General features: G+C 36.0%; 1 protein-coding gene across 9 annotated transcripts in view; it reads right to left on the reverse strand.

Annotated features, from left to right (window-relative positions):
• LOC129257479 (inactive histone-lysine N-methyltransferase 2E-like) overlaps positions 1-20,046 on the reverse strand; it is a 52,162-nt gene that overhangs the window by 13,953 nt on the left and 18,163 nt on the right. For 2 of the 9 annotated variants that reach the window (XM_064096786.1, XM_054895809.2), the window contains exons 4-16: positions 16,510-16,618; positions 14,336-14,511; positions 13,372-13,556; positions 11,783-12,012; positions 11,091-11,161; positions 8,938-9,222; positions 5,922-6,039; positions 5,012-5,121; positions 3,987-4,167; positions 2,940-3,509; positions 1,719-1,825; positions 779-1,028; positions 2-220 (exon numbers count right to left, since the gene is read on the reverse strand). In XM_064096786.1, coding sequence (XP_063952856.1) covers positions 2-220; positions 779-1,028; positions 1,719-1,825; positions 2,940-3,509; positions 3,987-4,167; positions 5,012-5,121; positions 5,922-6,039; positions 8,938-9,222; positions 11,091-11,161; positions 11,783-12,012; positions 13,372-13,556; positions 14,336-14,511; positions 16,510-16,618 — 2,611 coding nt within the window. Of the gene's footprint in view, position 1; positions 221-778; positions 1,029-1,718; positions 1,826-2,939; positions 3,510-3,986; positions 4,168-5,011; positions 5,122-5,921; positions 6,040-8,937; positions 9,223-11,090; positions 11,189-11,782; positions 12,013-13,371; positions 13,557-14,335; positions 14,512-16,509; positions 16,619-20,046 lie in introns of all 9 variants that reach the window. The other 7 variants (XM_064096785.1, XM_054895807.2, XM_054895810.2 and 4 more) reach the window with 5 other exon arrangements.

A 20,046-nucleotide genomic window follows, 5' to 3' on the forward strand; every position in this document is an offset into this window, starting at 1 on the left:
CCTTTTTCGCTGACCCTGCGAGTCCTCCACTGGATTCCAGAGGGTTATTCCTTGTTTCTTTGACCAGAGCAGATAGGGAACCGGATCTCTGCAGCAGAGGAGTGTTTGGCGATGAAAGATTGCTAGAGTAGGATAGGTCTAGCTGCTCTGTTTTGATGGTTAACGGCTTGCCAGCCCAAGATTCATAGGCTTTCTCATTCAGCCATTCATTCATGAAAAACTGTATAAAGAGAAAGGGATGACGAATCAAAGCGCATTAATTTAAGAGACAACAACAAATAAATAACAAAATAGAAATATTCTTCACCATGACAAGAAAAGGAAGGATATTTCTATGAGCTTTTTTTGTGTTTCGAGCTCACAAATTTCTCTGTGCTGTCAACTAACACTACCATTTTATGACATAGCCTTTTGTACAGCAGTCTCAATAATAAGCAGAATTATGCACCGGTTCATGGAACTTTTCTAAGATGAGAACATGACCTTGTCACAGTTCGTGGAACAAAATAGGGTATATATTATAAAAGTTGTTGTTAATTGTTTATCAACAAGCTTGTGGCCTGTGCACCAGAGATATTACCTAGCTGCTATGAATTTAAATCTGTTATGATGAAAGTAAAATTAAAAACCTCCATACATAACTGGCTCTTAAAAACAACACAGCATAAATGTCTTGGCCTGTCTCATAAAGCTCGTAAAAGAATAAACTGTGCAAAGGAAATCCTTTTTAATGGCATAAAAGAAATGTTGGAATTTCACAAGTTTCTGGTTTACAAACCTTCTTCGTCTTGGGGAATCTAAACCTTTTGCTACTCGAGGAGCCGGGCGACGCCAGTGGGGCATCCCCTTTCTCCTGGCCAAGGGTGCTTGTTGAGATGGAGAGGGGTGTCGATGGAAAGGAACTCTTCTCTGCACCCATCAATAGAGGGGGCGCTTGGTTAGAGTCATCATCAGCAGAAGAGACCTCGACACTTGTTGACGCCGATGCCGCCGATGTGATGCTGTTGGACCGGTTTCTTCTACGACTGCTGTAAACAGATCACATAGTAAAGTTCAACATTTCCACACACGCAATGCAACATAATAGAAAATCAGGAAGAGGACCAAGAAAGATATAAAGAAAGTTGGTAGAAGGGCAGAAAATTAGAAATGGACACAAGAATTGCTGTATATATTACACAGTCTCCCCCTGAAATACTTGTAGACCAACACTGGAAAAAGAGAAGATGAACTGTGCTGGAAATAAAACTTTTACCTGGCTAAAATTTAGTTAAATGTAAAATGATCATGAATGATTAATTTTTGTAACTTAGATATACAAACAAGTGCAATGTGAAATTTTTCTTTTTTCCATCCCCTCTGCATTCATTTGGATTAAAATAAAACTATGTTTGCTGTAAATTAACATATGCTTTTCAAGCTAGATCTGTATGGAAATAAACGTTTTCTGATATTCTCAGTATTTTAAAATGGTTTTCTCTCATGTTTTGTATATGTCACTGATGGTACAATAATAAACCATTTTCAAGTTCTTGAAATAATGTCTTTTTAATGATTTTATCACTACACGATTTATGGGGAAGCTGCTCGCGTATGATGTCCCAAATCAATTTTTTTTCCCTCAATCTTTGATGGATTTTCCTCAAACCATAACCAATATTTTTCAATCTATTTTTACAATAAACTTTTTGCCAGGGTGAACTCCCCCTTTAACTAACCTCATTGTGCTTCTTCTCCTTCTCCTTGGTTTCCTGGATGTAAGAGGTGTTGTTATTGGTGCTACGGTATTGCTTGATGATTCTTCTTTGGTTGTTGCGTCACTGAACTGAAATTGGAAGACATACTTATATAATATATACGGCCTTAGAACACAATTTTTTATTTGTAAACTTGGAACAAAACATCTCTCTAGGTGATCTCGTGGTATTCACTTCATGATGTTACATTTAATCTATCAGTTCATAGATATACTGCACAAAAAGACAAAACAATTTAATGACTTATTAATTATCAATACATACTGTCAGGAAAATTTATAAAATTCTGATCAAAAGAGAATTTCTTATCAAAAGAAAGTTTGCTATTTTAATATCAAGAATACTTATTCTGCTTTGGGTTGTATGCATGTTTGTGGTAGCAGGATTCTCCCATTTACTACATATGAATTAACAAACATACTTTGCACTAATGTGGAATAGGTTAGTACTTAGAGGACAAGTCCACCCCAACAAAATGTTGATTTGAATAAAAAAGAAATATCCAACAAGCATAAGTTGAAAATTCCATCAAAATCAGATAAAAAATAATAAAGTTATGACATTTATACAGTTCCGCTGAATTTCACAAAACAGTTATGTACATCCTGGTCGGTATGCAAATGAGGAGACTGATGACGTCATCCACTCACTATTTTCTTTTATATTTTATTATATGAAATATTCTAATTTTCTCCTCATTGTCAAGTGAAACAACAATTAATTCCTCCATGAACATGTGGAATTAGCATTGTTTGATACTATATGGTTCAGTCTAGTTGGTCCTTACTGTCAAATCTGTAAAAAATGAAATATTGTATAATTCAAACAATAGAAAACAAAATAGTGAGTGAGGGACATGATCGACCATCTCATTTGCATGTCACTGAGTTTAAGCAAAACTTTATCATAACTTTCTTATTTTACATCAGATTTTGATGAAATTTTCAGCGTTATGCTAGTTTGATTTTTATCTACTTATTCTAATCAACATTTTTCTGGGGTGGCTTAACCTTTAAAAGGACTGTTGAGTGGTAGAGTGATACAACTGAAAATCTCTATCACTTTCAATTTTATCTCTATCATTCCACCAAACAAATAGTCCTTTTCAGGACTAACCACATGGAGAACCATAAAAATCTCCCACAGTATCTGTACCATCATGAAAACCTTGTAAGATCATACCTTGCACTGCTCATCCTTTCCTGAGGCCGAGTCACTCTGAGTGACTTGATTTGTGTCCTTGCTGGGTAACGAACTCTGCTCTTCCTGCTGATCTGATTTCTTGCTCTCGCCTTGCTCTATCTCTTTCTCTTTCTCATCCTCTCCTGCCGAAGGAGTAGTCGCATTGTCCTCTTGAGGTTTTGATTGTGATAGCCTCACAAGAGCTTGCTGTCTCCTCTCCTGCGCCTTCTCCATCTTGGCAAAAGCTTTCATGATGGCTTCCATCTTGCGTTCCTCCCTCGTCATCTTCGACCTCGGCGTGGCCTCCTCCTCTTTGGGTGCGCTGCTCTCTGAAGTGGATTTCTCCTTGTTCGGATCTTGAGGCTGAGGAGGGTCTACAGCTTCAACATCTACCTTTTCTTTGTGTTCATTGTCTGAAGAAGCATCAACAACCACCTCTTTGGTTGCCTTCTCCACTGAGTTCCTGTTAGACCTACTCTTGTGGTGGGATACATTGGTGCTTGTTGGCGGCTTTTCTTCCTGACCCAATTTCGATTCATCCTTGTGATCGATGGTTTGCTCAACTCGTTTCTAAAAGATAAAACCCAAGATAATGAACTGGTGACAATTCTTCTCATTCATCCAGAAATGATTGAAAGGTTGGTTAGTGATATACCTAGAATTCACTCACAAAGGAGTAACATTTGCCAGGTGCCAATCAGCTTCTTTGGGGTTCTTCCTATACATTACATTTGAGAGAAAATATTTTCCCTTTTTTTTCATACAAAAAGCTGTCGCTGAACATAATCATTTAAAATGTTTTGAAGAAGAGAAAGGGGTGGTATTATTCAATCTACATCAGCATGTGAAATTTATTTTTTTTCCTCGTGATTATTCACAAATTTTGATGTTTTAACAATAATTAACATGAAACTCTTCACAAATTTTAAGGCTTCTGTACAAAATATTTATCCCTTTCCTTCACATGAGATCCAGTACACATGTATAACGAGTTATGCTTTTCATCATAACTCAAATTTGGTTTTGTAAAATGAAAGGGGAAGTTACCTCTGCACCATTTGCAGCGGACAGTGAGACACGTAAGGGTGACACAGTTCTCTTTGATGATGCCGATGTTTCCCTATCAGTAGGTTTCTTCTGATTTCTTGCCTCCAGTGATCGTCGTTTCCTCCAGTATCGCTTCACAGGACAGTTCTTCTTGGAGCACGCACATTTCACAGGATGGGTACTGGGAAAGAGAGTAGCACATAATATGAGATGGGTCATATGGAAGAAGGCTTCTGATTGGTCAGACATGCTGTTCTTTGCCATAGCACAATTCATTATATGGCCACAACTGCTGGATAAACCAATAATTTCTGCAGGAGTTTTTATATACATCAACACAGGTCAAGCTGTGTATGAAGCAAGTTACCAGAGTAACAACGTCAGTGCCACCTGTTTTATGTATAAATTTGAATTGCCTACGTGACGTAACAATGACGAAACTGTTCTTCTTACCTAATCAGATTGGAAATGTATACATTATATATGATCATTATTATGCAATTCAATTCAATTCAATTCAATTTTATTCAACCATCAGGTACTGACAATTACATAAATACATAACAATATAGATAATTATACAAATACTAAATATAACAATAGAAATGATGGTTTGGTGACCCCGGAGAAAGCAGAGCTTATAAAAAGGGGCCACCGAGTTAAAATTATGATGGTTTATATGTGCAAATTTTGCAAAGCAGTCAAAATTTGGACTGCAATACATTAATTTTTTCATTTTCTATTTGAGAAATATTACAGGGATTATTAGGATGGGGAGGGAGGACCATGCCCCCCCCCCTTGATCTCCGCCACCATATATAACAGCCCAATCCTTTTAGGGTTTGTTTATATAAATCCAAGGTTGATGAAGGCATGGCATGGATGCCCTGCTGACTGGACCTTGATGACCCTCTAATTGGCCATAGATATTTCTTAAGCCCTGCTTTTGTTTTCCCTCTTATGCTGTAATCCAAAATGTAGTCTTGCCCTAGAAATATTGAAATATAAACCCTGGAATTACTTACCAATCTTTGTAGCTAAAATCGAAAGCCACAGTCACTTCACTGCCCTTAGAAATATCAACCAGTGAGAAGAGGTACAGCCTAAGAAGACCATCGATAGCAACGTGTCGAACCTATATACCAAGGTACATGTATAAAAACAAATATCTTTATTTCCTGCAGGAGGTAGTCATATAAATTAATCAATGTGATAGTCTGGGATTTGATCCAAGGACCCAAGTTCATATGTCAAACCTGTCAACAATCAACAAGCATAGGTGTATATTTCTTCTTCAGTGGTCACATTGGTATTATGATTTTGATCATGTTTGGATGATGTAATATATCACTGCACATACCATGCTTGCTCATTTACATGATGCAAGAGGTCAATGAGAATTCAGTATGGTGTCTACATTTTTTCTTTACCATGAAAATGATGTTGTCTGATGCAATACAATGTGAAAACATGTATTCATGAATTCAAATTGAGATGATTTCTATGAAGAAAACCTAGAGGGAGAAATAGTATCCTAATAATGCAAATCGACGAGGGCATTTTTACAAGCACAAGGTATAGCTGACAATCTTTCGGACTATTTCAAAGGTAACAAGTGGGGGCAATTATTAAAATAAATTCCCTGATTTTCCCCGACTGGAAAAAAGTAAAATAATTTTCCCTGATTTCCCTGATGGGCTGGGAACCCTGTAAGAAGTTGAATAAGATAATAGTGGACTCTAGTTATTTCATATACCATCCTCATATAAAAACTATGACCGGTCATTAGCACAAGTCCTTAATACCAGCCATTAGCAAATTTGCATGTTAGCTAAAATAAATGACTGGTCACAAAGGATCCATATCACCACTTTAGGACAAAGTTTATTGAAGGGAGGACTCCCATTACCCCTCTCATTCTTATCATATGCTTACCTCAGCATTTGGAGAGCATGACTTCCTCACATATCGCGCTATATTCCCGTACTTCCTTGCATCAACACAGAGTTCAATGTTACTAAACTTTGTGTACATCAGCACATGAAGGTAGGGTCTGTGTAACAAACAAACAACATCCAATAGATGTAAGCAATAAATTGTCATACAATATATACAAGAAATTATAATATTCTGCTTTTACATGATACCATTCAATACACCAGAACAATGTCAATACTGCCTTGTACATGTATGTAGTTTCTAAACTGAATTACTACAATGCATTAGCTTTTGCATCCTACTATGTATCCATTTAACACCTTGCCGTATGATGCCTAGGCCCGAATGGGTCTCACACACGACAATAATCACAAAGCAAGAGTCACCCTCTTATGGCATAGCAAGCAAACAAGTGACAAAATTGAAATATCCTGTAAATAAGCAAAATGTGTCATTTACACTGCAATTATAATAATGATAATAATAGGCATTTATATAGCGCCATCTAATCTAGAAATATTCTATTCCAAGGCGCGTTGTTATTATTATCATTACCCCGGCTTTAGCTCGAGCTGCCTTTCCGCGCTCATGCATTCAAGGCATTTCTTCCTACCGGGTACCCATTCACCTCACCTGGGTTGAGTGCAGCACAATGTGGATAAATTTCTTGCTGAAGGAAATTACGCCATGGCTGGGATTCAAACCCACGACCCTCTGTTTCAAAGTCAGAAAACTTATCCACTGGGCCACAACGCTCCACAAGTGCAATCAATGCACTACCAAGATATATTACCAGGTGGATTTCTGAGCAGGGTGAGTGAACATTCATTCATTCATTTAAAAAAAGTGCACACTTGGGAACAATACAAAATATCAATAAATCATATTTGGTTGTCGTATTACGAGCTCACTTTTGTCAGTACTATGAATAATGACTTCAAATAGGTAACGTTTAAAGCAATATACAGTAGGACAGCAACAATGGCATAAAGTTAAGGTATTGAAAGAGAAATAATCAGTAGTTGTTCCTGACCTTTATCAAAGAGAAAACAGTATGATTTACAAAAAATTGTGGCAATTGACAAAACAGGAAATAACATTATGTTTATCCTGAATACATGTAGAATTGAACTTGTAAGGATTTAAAAGTAGTTTTTGATAATAGCATGGTGGGCCATCTTGTAACAGTAACAAACAATACACACACAAATTCGTGAAGAAGATTTAGGTTTGTGAGTCACCATTCACGCTGATTTTGTATGCTTAATAAAATCAACTTAACCTAATCATGCGTGTAGCCCAAAGAGTGTGGAATAGATCACTACTTGAAGAAGGGAAACATCACTGGAGAATTTCAAATCAAATTTGAACTACTAATTTGTTCGTTCAGAATATCACAGCATCTAGGAGCTTTTCAGCACAATAGAATATGTCTATATAACTATTGTGCTTTACAAATTAATAATACATGTGTATGTATCATAATTATTACCACATGGATAGCAACATGTGTTCATGAATATCCAGGCATCCCTGACGAAATATGAAAGATGGCATTTAGTTGATTTCAGATCGTACATGTATGGGTAGATAACCTCATATGAAGCGAAAATAATCATGGCCATTGAACAAACAATATCATTTGCAGTTTCATCTCAAGATGAAACAGAAACTACATGTTTAAACTGAACATCCCATATGGCAATTCACAAAAGCACACACACAAAGTTAATCTTCTACACATGCTCTGCACCAGAGGCACAATGTCCTTGATCCGTAGCACGATGAGTCTGCTTGACATCGATTCAGAATTCATATTTTGCCCGCCAGCCCAGGCCCCGCTATTTCCTTCTCCCCTAATTAACATATCCTACATATCCTGTTTGTTGTATTCTTCTACTGAGCACAAACACACTTCACTGGGTTATTAATTATCCGTGCTGTTCTGATGCACCTTTTCCACATCTACTAAACAACTGATTACGATAATTTCATCAATGAGGCATACTCTGAAGGATTTTACTTCCTTATGCCGAATAGCCCTTTGAAAAAAATGAGGTTTGATTACCATGAATCATGAATATACATGCCAATTTTGAGAATAAAGTGACAAATAGGGGATAGCCCATGCCCATACCCCCCCCCCCCCCATAAATATATGGGTGTCCATTTTTTTTATATGAAATCATAGTATTTGTAAACTAAGATAAACTTAGAGGGACTTAGAATAAACAATAACAAAATTTCTTGAATACATGTACCTCCAAATTAAGTAAAATATAAAATTATAACAATTTATGATAGGATTGGCCTAACTTCATGAAGGTGTTAACTTTAACCCATGGGTTAAATTACTTAATGTGACAATATGCAAAATTATACCCTTTAGGTGATCAAAATTTGTGATACACACAAAAAAATTGGTTAAACCAATTCATGGGGGAAAAAAGATGTCAGAGCCTAATTTCACGATTCATTTGACATCAAATGACACATTCTAACCCATGGTTGAACTTCACCCAATTTTGTGACATGCAAGTTTAAACAATGTCTTTAATTCTCATGTGGAGATGAATAAGAATTGCTGACCCCACCATCAGAAAAAGGAGAGAATAACTATTACAAAGTTACATCATTGGAGCCCGCAACTCTCTCCATCCAAGCAAGAAACATTCATCACCTCTCTAATGTATGAAATAAAATTCTACTCTCCCCTAAACACTAAAGACTACCCTCACTTGCCATCCATATCATATCGTCCTATTACACAATTTATGACATGTAAAGAAGTGACTCTTTTCTTACTTTATGGTAAATGAAATGAGAAAGTGGTCAGTATCTATCTCCCTTTTAACCCAAAATTATGGCCACATTTGAATTATTCAGAACAAAACGCTGCAAAAACTGAGAAAGTTCATTTACCAAAATTCAACAATTGATGTAAATGGGACAATATATGGCAAGTGAGGCTATATAAATGCTTTGAATAGAAATAAAACTTGTGTGGACTCACTTTTTAGTCCATCCGTTGGCAGGAACAAACTGATCCCTCAGCATGAGCATGCCACGGTACTCCACGATGGGCTGATTGGGAGCCAGCTCCTCGGTAGTCAACAACCCACGTGCCGTCCTTCCAGTAGCACCGAGCTTGATCTTCTGGGGCGAGAGATCATCAAGGATGCAGCCAAGGCTGGGCATGGTCCACATTGCATTCTGGCGTTGGTCGGAGAGGTACTGGTTCAGTTCCGTGCTGTATTGGTTCTCCGCTGCTTCGACAAAGCTGTCTGAATTGTCCAATCTGGAAGAAAGGGTTTGATGAGAGCATATATCATTGAAAATACTAATGCCTGATAGATGAATACCATGTTCAGCTGTGGACTTTCTAACAAGTTATCTCCATTATTTGAAAATAGCAACTTCCCACAGCTGGTCTCGTAATGTATTAGAGCCATTTAAAAAAGGACAATAATAATAGCTGGAATTATATTGCGTGGACACAAAGTGCAACTATTATTACCCCAGTGTTAGCTTGAGTTACTGCTTTATCAGCAGCCCTCCGTTCAAAAAGCTGCACATTATGAATCAATTTTTCGCTTTAGGAATGGTTGGGAATTGAACCCACTACCCTCTGTTTCAATGTCTGGAAACTAATCCACTGGGCCACAATGCTCCAGAAGCTGCCCAAGAGAAAGAGAATCGTCTTAACCAGAACAAGGCAATCCAGTGCAGAAGAGTACCATTATACAGAGGAAATGCTTGGATGTGGGCTTAAAGAGTACCTCAAAGATCAACCTATTAAAATTGTCTGATGACAAATATCCTGCTTCACACAGGGGGGTTTCCTCGAGTTGGAGCTCGATGCTGGTCTTTGATATCATAAACATAATCCAACAAGGGATGACTTCAAACAGGCAAACTCATGATATTCAGCTAGCAGGAAATCATTCCCATTTTTTATTAACAATCAAAACTAGGTATATTTTTCCCAGTTTACTTGTTTGCTCACTCATTTGCAAGTATAATGAATCGTTTAGTTGCTCGCTAATTGAAAGGGGGAATTTATTCTCCCCTTTGTAATGTACATTTTTCATGGATATTTACTCTGGAGTCTCAAGCATATGGAAGACTAACTTCATAAAATGCCTGCTTAGCTACAACCTAAGGTATGCAATATTAATCCATAATAGGTTTATTTTTTATCCATTCATTACTTTACGCAGTCCTCCTTGTTTTGTCACATAATATTGTTAGAAATCCTTCCACAAAACAAGTAAAGCAATGAAAAAAAGGCGAGGTACTTAAAACTAAGTTGAATCTTAAATAATTATATAATTCTTTGATGTGTAAATAATAAGCATTTCATACTTGTATGAGAGGATCTCCATAGCATTAGTGATCTTGACATTCAAATGCTCATAACTTTGATATTATTTGTCCAATCGTTCTCAAACAAATATTGTTCATATTCTTTGATTTTTCTATTTTCACACAAGATAACTTATACCAAGGGTTTCATTTTCCTATTAAATATCACTGGCAACATCATTTTTACATCAGATCAGGCTCATTAGGTGGCATAAGCAAAATTGTTTATACTGATTGTCTAGACAAGAGTCTTCAATTACAATTTCCCACTGTGAAATATAATAGCTGAACATCTGAAAACTTTATATACCAGTACTCTAGACATTCTTATACACTTTGAGTGACAATTTTATCACACTATCAAGCTAAATGCCTAGACAGTTATGTCATTTACTGAGCCAAGGGGGAACTCGTTAGGACATCACAAAGCCTATATAAAGTGCACTGGTGCCTAATATAGATTCAGCCACTGCAGTTAGTGAATAAGTCCTCGTATTGAATCTCGCAGTCGCAGTCGCAGCGGCAGTGGCAGCAGCAGCAGTAGTATTGGTCCCAAACTTTCTATGATACAAATTTGCAATAACAGTTTAAAGCTACTGAAATCATTCAATCTGATTGGGTTACAGTAAACTTTGTTATATTAACAAGTCTATATGAAACAGGACCCACAGACTGGATAAGAGTAAACTAATACACTCTTGCAATGGAAAGAGAAAAACAAAATTAAATATAATACTTGAGGTTTGCATGGTAATATGGATAATCCCAGAAGTTAAAATCAAATATGTAAAGTAAACTCACATTTGTTCTCCATGAAGAAGCAAATCCCCTATTCCAGGCTCTGCCCTTCCTCGATTCTTCCTGTGTTTTCTCTGTGAAGACAAAATCAAATCAAACTGCTGGTTTGCAGTTCACAGTGCAGAGAGGTGATTAGGATTTTGGCCACATGCATAAGGGTAAATGAATAACGTGAATAACAAATGAAAATAATATAATAGACAGGTGAGAGACACATGTGTGTGGAATACAGAACAGGGGTTTGGTTTGGTGTGGTAACACTGACGAATTGTAGTAGAATGGCAGACAATAAACATGTTTACATCCTAGATAAAGCCTGCTCATCAAATCTGTTAAAACATAAACTAATCATAGAAATGGCACGCTTAAAATTCATTCCAACCAGAGGACCAAAGGCTAATAAGGTCCTCTCCAAGGGACCTGGTTATAAGGATAACTGCCTTACCAAAAGGCACTCGCCAATCAAGTGGAAATTGAACTAAGTTCACTGGATTGTGAAACCACCACTCTACCAAATAAGATATCACGCCTCCTCCTGAAAATGCAGAAATAAGATTTTCGTCTTCGAGAATGATCGTAACCCTTTTGAGGAACATTGTTCTCATGAATTTTCTTAAGCAATCTGTCATCGCACAATTATTCAAGCACATACACACGCAAAGAATGCAAAATTAGAACACCAGTAAACATCACACCTTTTTCTTCTTCTTTTTCTTGTGGTGTTTCTCTTGTTTCTGATCTTTCTCCTCTTCCTTCATCTTTTCTCTAATTTTCTCCTTTTCTTTCTTTTTCTTCTTCTTCTTCATCTTGTTCTTCCCTTTTGTTGAGGTAAGAGTGAGACTGGTTGGGGTATTGGAGATGGAGGAGTATCTTGTCCTCTTGGGTTTTCGTTTGGTGTCATCATCACTGCTGTCTAGTCGTTCAACTGAAAAATACAAATACATGTTGCATGCTTTTTGTTACAGGACGAAAAGTAAGTCACAAAGACGTCCATTCAAAACAGCCTTCTTAACCATAAATAATTTTGACACCCAAGAAGACTGGGGGATTCAGCCACCCCCCATGATCTCGGCTGTCAATCGAGGGATCGCGACAAAAATTGGCATGCGTGTTACCCATGGCATAATCTACAAAACAGTGAGATCAATTCTGCGAAAAATCTCATTGGTAATTAATAATGCTAATTTTGTGTTAAATCAAAACTTTGCTCTAATTAACTAAATAATGCCCCTAGAATGCTAAGTTTGTATTCACAGACTCTTTATAGGATTCTCATCAAATGAAATTTCAAAATCACAATTATTTTCTTCTGTATTTTATTTTTTTCTAAATTTCTTATGCATTTCTTTGTTTTGAATTATTGTTTTTTTATAATATTTTCGATGGAAATCATCAGGCACCTTATTCTGACCATAAACAAGATAAAATAAATGAGTTTAATCAGTAAAAGGATAAATAATGATGCATGTAATGAATTTTGCAACATACACAATTAGCATTGGATTTGTACACAAATTCTAGTTTTTGAGCAATTTGGGTTTGCATGCACTTACAAAATGTTGCGTAATTTCGGAACTACCCCGTTGGTCACAAATTTGGTCTCAAAGTTGCGTGAGACATGAAAGTAAAAAGTCAGTGAGTGGCACGGTGAAAAAATTTCACGCAATGGATTTATAGTGAAAAATGTTGAGGTGGTTGAATCAGCCCCCCCCCCCCCCCCCCCCCCCGTCTAATTAGGGTTAAAAACAAAAGAAATGGCAATGACTTTCAGGTCAAGTACTTAATCATGTTAACATCACATTAATAAAGACAAATGAAAATTTTGAAAAATTTCTGGTTATTTTTCCATAGCATTTCTTACCTTTTTATTTCACCTTAATTAAATCCAGCGGTAAATGTCCATACTCATTAAACCTAATAACCAATAACTACAAAATAAACAATGACACCAAAAACTAGATAAATGTAAAGTAGGCTTTTACATTGCCCCTAATTAGCTCCAATATAGTGTTCTATCACAATCTAGCTTAAATTCAACCTATCTTGGCAAACCTTCATTTCTCATCAATCAACAACCAGGGAGACTACACAACTATGCAAACACTTTGTTTCCCCAACAGCTATTCTTTTATTGCGATTTGAATCAGAAAAGCATACGGGTAAAGCTTGACAGCAGATATTATTTGAAATTAACAAACTGTGATCTATGAATGATGCAAACTTAATACATAGAATACCATTCAATTCGATGTAAACATGCAACCACAATATTTCAGAAACTCACGTATGTGTTTGCGCTTTATGGTCTGCAACTCAAGGGCTCGCTGTTGATCCACCATCCTCGGTTCGCACCTCTCACAGAAGTACACATCTGGAATGTTATTCCTGTCTAGTCCCATACACTCCACATGCTGCCAGACCAAGCACTTATCACAGCAGATCATGTAGCCATCATCATGGTCAAAGGTACTGAAAGAGGAAATGGGTGGCAACACACTTTATTATATTATGAGGGAGAGAAATGAAAGTAACTAATGCCTCCTGCAATGTATAAAGTAGCGTTTCCTGCTCAACACAAGAGTGATATAGGAAAAGCATGTTGCAATTACGAAACAATTACTGGACAAAGGTAAAACCAATCATTTATATTGGATACTGTATGTAAATATTACAAGTCCTGTAGTAGTTCAGTTTTCATAACCATAACGATTGAACAGATATCTACAAACTTACAATGTCATTACACTCATTCTTGAACAAGTAAAACATCCTCTATTTCAAAAGATTAATTAGGGTAGGGCCTACACATTAGTATTTTCTTAGTACATGATATACATGACATGACATAAACACGACCTATATATTGTTGAGGCATTGTAGTCTATCATATTTTTTGTATCGATCCTTCATGTGAAGGCAATCAATATTTGGAATAATTTTAGAAACAATAAAATATTTCCTCCTTGAATGCACCGAAGACGATTTCTGCAAACAGAAAATCAAGACCAAATGAAGTTCATTTTATACATTAATTCAACAACCAAACCTATTTATTACTGGCCACTGGAGACAGGTGGCCTTTAGAGACAGGATCTGTGTAGCACACATTTCTTTCAAATTCAAATGAAAGACAATTTTGTCAGCCACTTAAGACAGGCTTTTACTACAGACTGGTGGCCGCTAAGACAGGTTTGACTATATCTTAAAATAAAGAGTAAATGAGGCATAAAATTGTAGCACCAGCTTACCAGATACATCTTGTGACTCCTTCATCCTTTTGGGCTTCAACATTGTCTTCAGGAGGGGTGAAGGAAGGATTGCTATTTTCATAGATGGTAGTAAGCGGAAGGACAGGGATGGTGTCAAGGGTGGGCGGGGGAGACTGAGGTGGTGTGGGTGGTGGAGGCTGCCCATAATTATGATCCTGAAGGTTGAAAAAAGAGGGATATTTGTTTCTTATTATTCCTAGAGTCCGAGTGGTTGTTTCAGAAAGCTATAAGTTAGGAATGACTTCATGCATTCATGAGTGGTGGCCCTTTTTTTAGCTACATGTACACAATAAAAACTGTATGCAAAGTCATACAAACAGCTTTATATAACACCCACTGGATTATTTTACAATTATAGATGAGCAACAAAGGCAACATAATCAATCATCACATATAGCTTGTACATACACGTACACGTATATGCATCCATGTGAACTCCACATTTGTTCATGTGTATACGCTAAATCCCTGCTTTGTTTGGACAATAAAAAACTAAACAATCACATAAAGTTTGTATAGATAGACTCTGTTCCCCCTGCCCCACCCCCTTGAGTTTCTTGCAGAAAAAAAAAACACTATCACACCTGTAAAAGGTGTCAATTACAGTTATAATAAAAACTGATAGACTACAAGCAGCCTATAATCTTATCACAATTTGCTGTTAAGTACATGTAAAACCTTGAAGGGATACACATATGTAGGTCTTCATTAATCTCTTCATAATAATGCTGGTAGCATTATCCTCATTACCCTTTAAACGGATTTGATAATCAATTTAAGAGGATAAGAAAGACAGAGAATACACACCAATGGATTATTATTCCCCCCCCCCTTCCCCACCAACAGATCATTTCATCATCTCTTCATTAAAGAAGCACACATACAGTAATAATATATACCCCCCCCCCTGCCTGGCACCAAAAGATACGTTTATCATCACATGTACAGTAGTATAGCATAAATGTCATTTCTATTCCAACTGACAAAGGAACAGAAAGTCAACTTTCCTCATGAAAAGAAAACAGGATAAACATGTAGTTTCAAATTGGTACACATTTTGGAATAGACACAAAAATATTCAAATGAAATTTTTTAAGAATCAAAAGAAACAAGTCTAATCTTTACTTTGTGAGCACTGCACCTTACAACGGCACATTGATTTTTGCTAGCCTGTATACATGTGAATAAAGGCAAAACACGTTCTTACATGTATGATATAAAAGTATTATTGTTTGATGTGATGTGATGAACATATTTAATGTCAACAAACTAAATCGTAATGGCTCAGACTCTGACCTGTTCCTAATAGGATCAATACAATACAATTTTATTTAGTTGGTCAAAGTTTAGGTTCAAGCAGTCTTAAGTCATTAACAATAAACATACATAATGTACATGGGTGTACATACTGTACAGTACATGTATATTTGTTGCTACATGTAGGCATGACCCTGGGAAGCAGGGGTACTGGTTGTGCTTCAGCACCCCCCCCCCCCCCAAGATTTAAGATTTTCCTGGGGGTGGTGCGTGCGTTATACATTATAGGCAGCACCCCCTGGAAATCAGGTATGTGTGCTAAAAAGTAGAGTTTATACCAAAATAACACCCTCTTTTTTTAAAAGTGAAAACCTTGTCAAATTTTTCTTCTAAACCACCATTCCCCATTAAAGGTAAATTCCAGTTCTGGTAACGATCTCAAAATGACTTTTTACAGAATCTAATATAATGACCACCCAAGTGTCTGTTTGTATGAATAAAAAATATGTGCCAAAGGATTCTGGAAGAAATTGTGTAATTGTTGAGAAATAAGCCAAATAAGCGCGGATTCGGTCACTTCCGTCGGGTCTTTATTCCAGCAATAATAATACACTGTCCCACGTGTGCCTATCTGTGTAGCCGATCTTCAGTGTGATCGTATTTCAGCTTAGATTTTATGATTTCACAAAGTTCAGTTTATGTAACTGTACAGATCTAGATCCATGATGATATAGTCATACTTACCCTTGGTTTTACAGACATTCTCACAAAATTAGTGTTTTACTGCAACTACTGTAATTTAGCTTTAAAAAGTTGTTCCCAGGGCCATGCATGTAGGAAAGAGGTCTGTATCGCAAGATAAAGACAATAATGTAAGACTAAATGTATTTCCTTACCTGATAAGGTAGACCAAGATAATGTGACATTGACATGTGAGTACTCTGAGCTGAGATGCTTTGACTCTTCACATCCCCAGGTGCCACAGGTTGGTCAACTGCTTCAACACTGCGATGAGGAAAAAAAATATTTTGGATGAGAGAATGTTGAACTCCTGTCGACTCATTGTCTTTTGTACACTACAGGGGTAGCAATTTGAGATATATAGATACAATATAGAAAAAAAATACAAACATGTCGTCAATGATAATAATACTCTGTCGGGTTAAACAGGAACTAAAGTGAATTTGGCTATCAAGTAAATGAAATTATTGCAAGACAATAAAATATATTTCAATCAGAAATCTTAATTTTGCTTACTTTTTTTTAAAGAATGAATGTTCAACTACAAACTATACTGTTGGCTCCGGGCTGAAAATATTTTTATCTTAAAAAATAAAATAAAATTCACAGAACAAAATGCTGAAAATTTCATCAAAATTGGATAACAAATAACAAAGTTATTGAATGTTAAAGATTTGCATTATTCCGGTGAAACAGTTCTAGACATGTCTTCAGGAATATTCATTAGGTAGGCTGATGATGTCCCCACTTTCCTTTTTCTTATGTTCTTACATGAAATCATAATTGTTTTATTTTTCATGAATGTGTAAATGATGTGTTTCCATTATAATGAAATAATAAGTTCAATAAATAAATAATGCACTTACGATGGAATCAGTTGTCAATCCAATTGTTCTAGTTCTTGGTAGATAAATTTTCAATAAACCTTATTTCATACAATAAAATACAAAAGAACAAGTGGGGATATGACATCATCAGCCCACCTAATGAATATTCATGAACACATGCCTAAATCTGTTTCACCGGAATAATGCAAATCTTTAAAATTCAATAACTTTGTAATTTGTTATTCGATTTTGATAAAATTTTCAGCAATTTGCTCTGTGAATTTTACTCTATTTATTTAGATATAAATATCTTCAGCCCGGAGCATCCCTTTAATGACGGGGATTGCAATTACACTTTTATATTCCATATACCGTGTATATTTTCAGACAAAATTAATAAAACCAATGAAGAGAATCTTTATCAAATGAAAGGATATCATCTCCTCTCAATGAAGAAGAAATGAATCATGACCACTGAACCATTACAAGCTATCTTCAATGATCACAGTAAGGTATGAAAATTTGCATTATCGTAATTAATTCACAATCATTTATGCATGACTGATAACAATCTAAATACAAAGTATGTGTAGGCAGAAACAAAGGTAATTCTTTTTCTTTCATGTACTGTACAATATTAAAGGACAAGTCCACCCCAACAAAAAGTTGATTTGAACAAAAAGAGAAAAATCTAACAAGCATAACACTGAAAATTTCATCAAAATCGGATGTAAAATAAGAAAGTTATGACATTTTCAAGTTTCGCTTAATTTCACAAAACAGTTGTATGCACATCCTGGCTGGTATGCAAATGAGGAGACTATGACGTCATCCACTCACTATTTCTTTTGTATATTATTATATGGAATATGAAATATTCTAATTTTCTCCTCATTGTCAAGTGATACAACAATTCCTCCCTGAACAGGTGGAATTAGCATTGTTTAATACTATATGGTTCAGTCAGTTTGGTCCTTATTGTCAAATCTATAAAAAATGAAATATTGTATAATTCAAACAATAAAAAACAAAAGAAATAGTGAGTGATGGACATCATTGACTGACTCACCTAGTTGTGCATATCACTGTTTTGTGAAAAATAAGCGAAACTTTAAAATGTCATAACTTTCTTATTTTTCATCCGATTTTGATGAATTTTTCAGCACTGTGCTAGTTTGATTTTTCTCTATTTATTCAAGTCAGCATTTTTCTTGGGTGGACTTGACCTTTAAAGAATAACTCTTGATAACCTGATAATGAACTATAATGTAAATGGAACAAGGTGGGAGAGAGTTTATTCCTAATATAATGATATTTTATAAATCATGTAATTTTTATAGTATTTCCTTATTTTTCCTGCAATTTAAATTCAACATCGGGCCATAAAAATATATTGTGATTGTTGTAGCGCAAATGTACCACCATCAACAAAACTTAGTGTGGAGTCTAACAACATATACACATACATGTACTTCTTGTAAATAGTAGGCCTATAGATAACAAGTGGAATGCCTCTGGCTGTCTCACCTGCATCACGCGATTCAATATAGCAGCAGTGCTGATTTTGTAAACTACTATAACTCGCACAAGATGTTCAGTGATACTTGGTTACTCTTATTTCCACGTTTTATGAACTAGACCAATACACTTATAGAGATATGATGGCAATTCAACAAATACCCCCAACGTGGCCAAAGTTCTTTGACCTTACATGACCTTTGACCTTGATCATGTGACCTGAAACTCGCACAGGATGTTCAGTGATACTTGATTACTATTATGTCCAAGTTTTATGAACTAGACCAACACACTTTCAAATTTATGGCTGTAATTCAACAAATACCCCAATTTGGCCAAAGTTCATTGACCCTAAATGACCTTTGACCTTGATCATGTGACCTGAAACTAGCACAGGATGTTCAGTAATACTTGTTTACTATTATGTATAAGTTTCATGAATCAGATCCATAAACTTTCAAAGTTATGATGGTAATTCAACAGATACCCCCAATTCGGCCAAAGTTCATTGACCCTAAATGACCTTTGACCTTGGTCATGTGATGTGAAACTCATGCAGGATGTTCAGTGATACTTGATTAACCTTATGTATAAGTTTCATGAACTAGGTCCATATATTTTCTAAGTTATGATGACATTTCAAAAACTTAACCTTAGGTTAAGATTTTGATGTTGATTCCCCCAACATGGTCTAAGTTCATTGACCCTAAATGACCTTTGACCTTGGTCATGTGACATGAAACTCAGGCAGGATGTTCAGTAATACTCGATTAACCTTATGGCCAAGTTTCATGAACTAGGTCCATATACTTTCTAAGTTATGCTGTCATTTCAAAAACTTAACCTCAGGTTAAGATTTGGTGTTGACGCCGCCGCCGCCGTCGCCGTCGGAAAAGCGGCGCCTATAGTCTCACTCTGCTATGCAGGTGAGACAAAAAGAGTGTAATAAACAATGCCAGGATTATTTATTTTCTCCACCTTAGAAAACTATTTATAGTACAGGTATCATTAATTTCAGGTTGTTTTTTAAACCTACACATACATGAAAACAATACAATAAGTTCATGCATGTAAAAGCAGGAGAGTAAATTTTTATCATTATTTTGGGTTAAAGATGTAAACAAGTGGAGCGCCTCAGCCGCCTCTGGCAGTCTCCAATGCATTACACGATTTATAGCAGCAGTGCTAACTTTGAAAACTACTATTATTCACATAAAACACCATTCATATAATGATACAATACTACCTTCATTGACCCTAAATGACATTTGACCTTGATCATGGAACTAGGTCCATTTAAAAAAGTTTAAAAAAACTAAACCTTCTGTTAAGATTTGATGTTGACAC

This window comes from Lytechinus pictus, chromosome 3 (genome assembly GCF_037042905.1).
Source record: "Lytechinus pictus isolate F3 Inbred chromosome 3, Lp3.0, whole genome shotgun sequence".
NCBI lineage: Eukaryota > Metazoa > Echinodermata > Echinoidea > Temnopleuroida > Toxopneustidae > Lytechinus > Lytechinus pictus.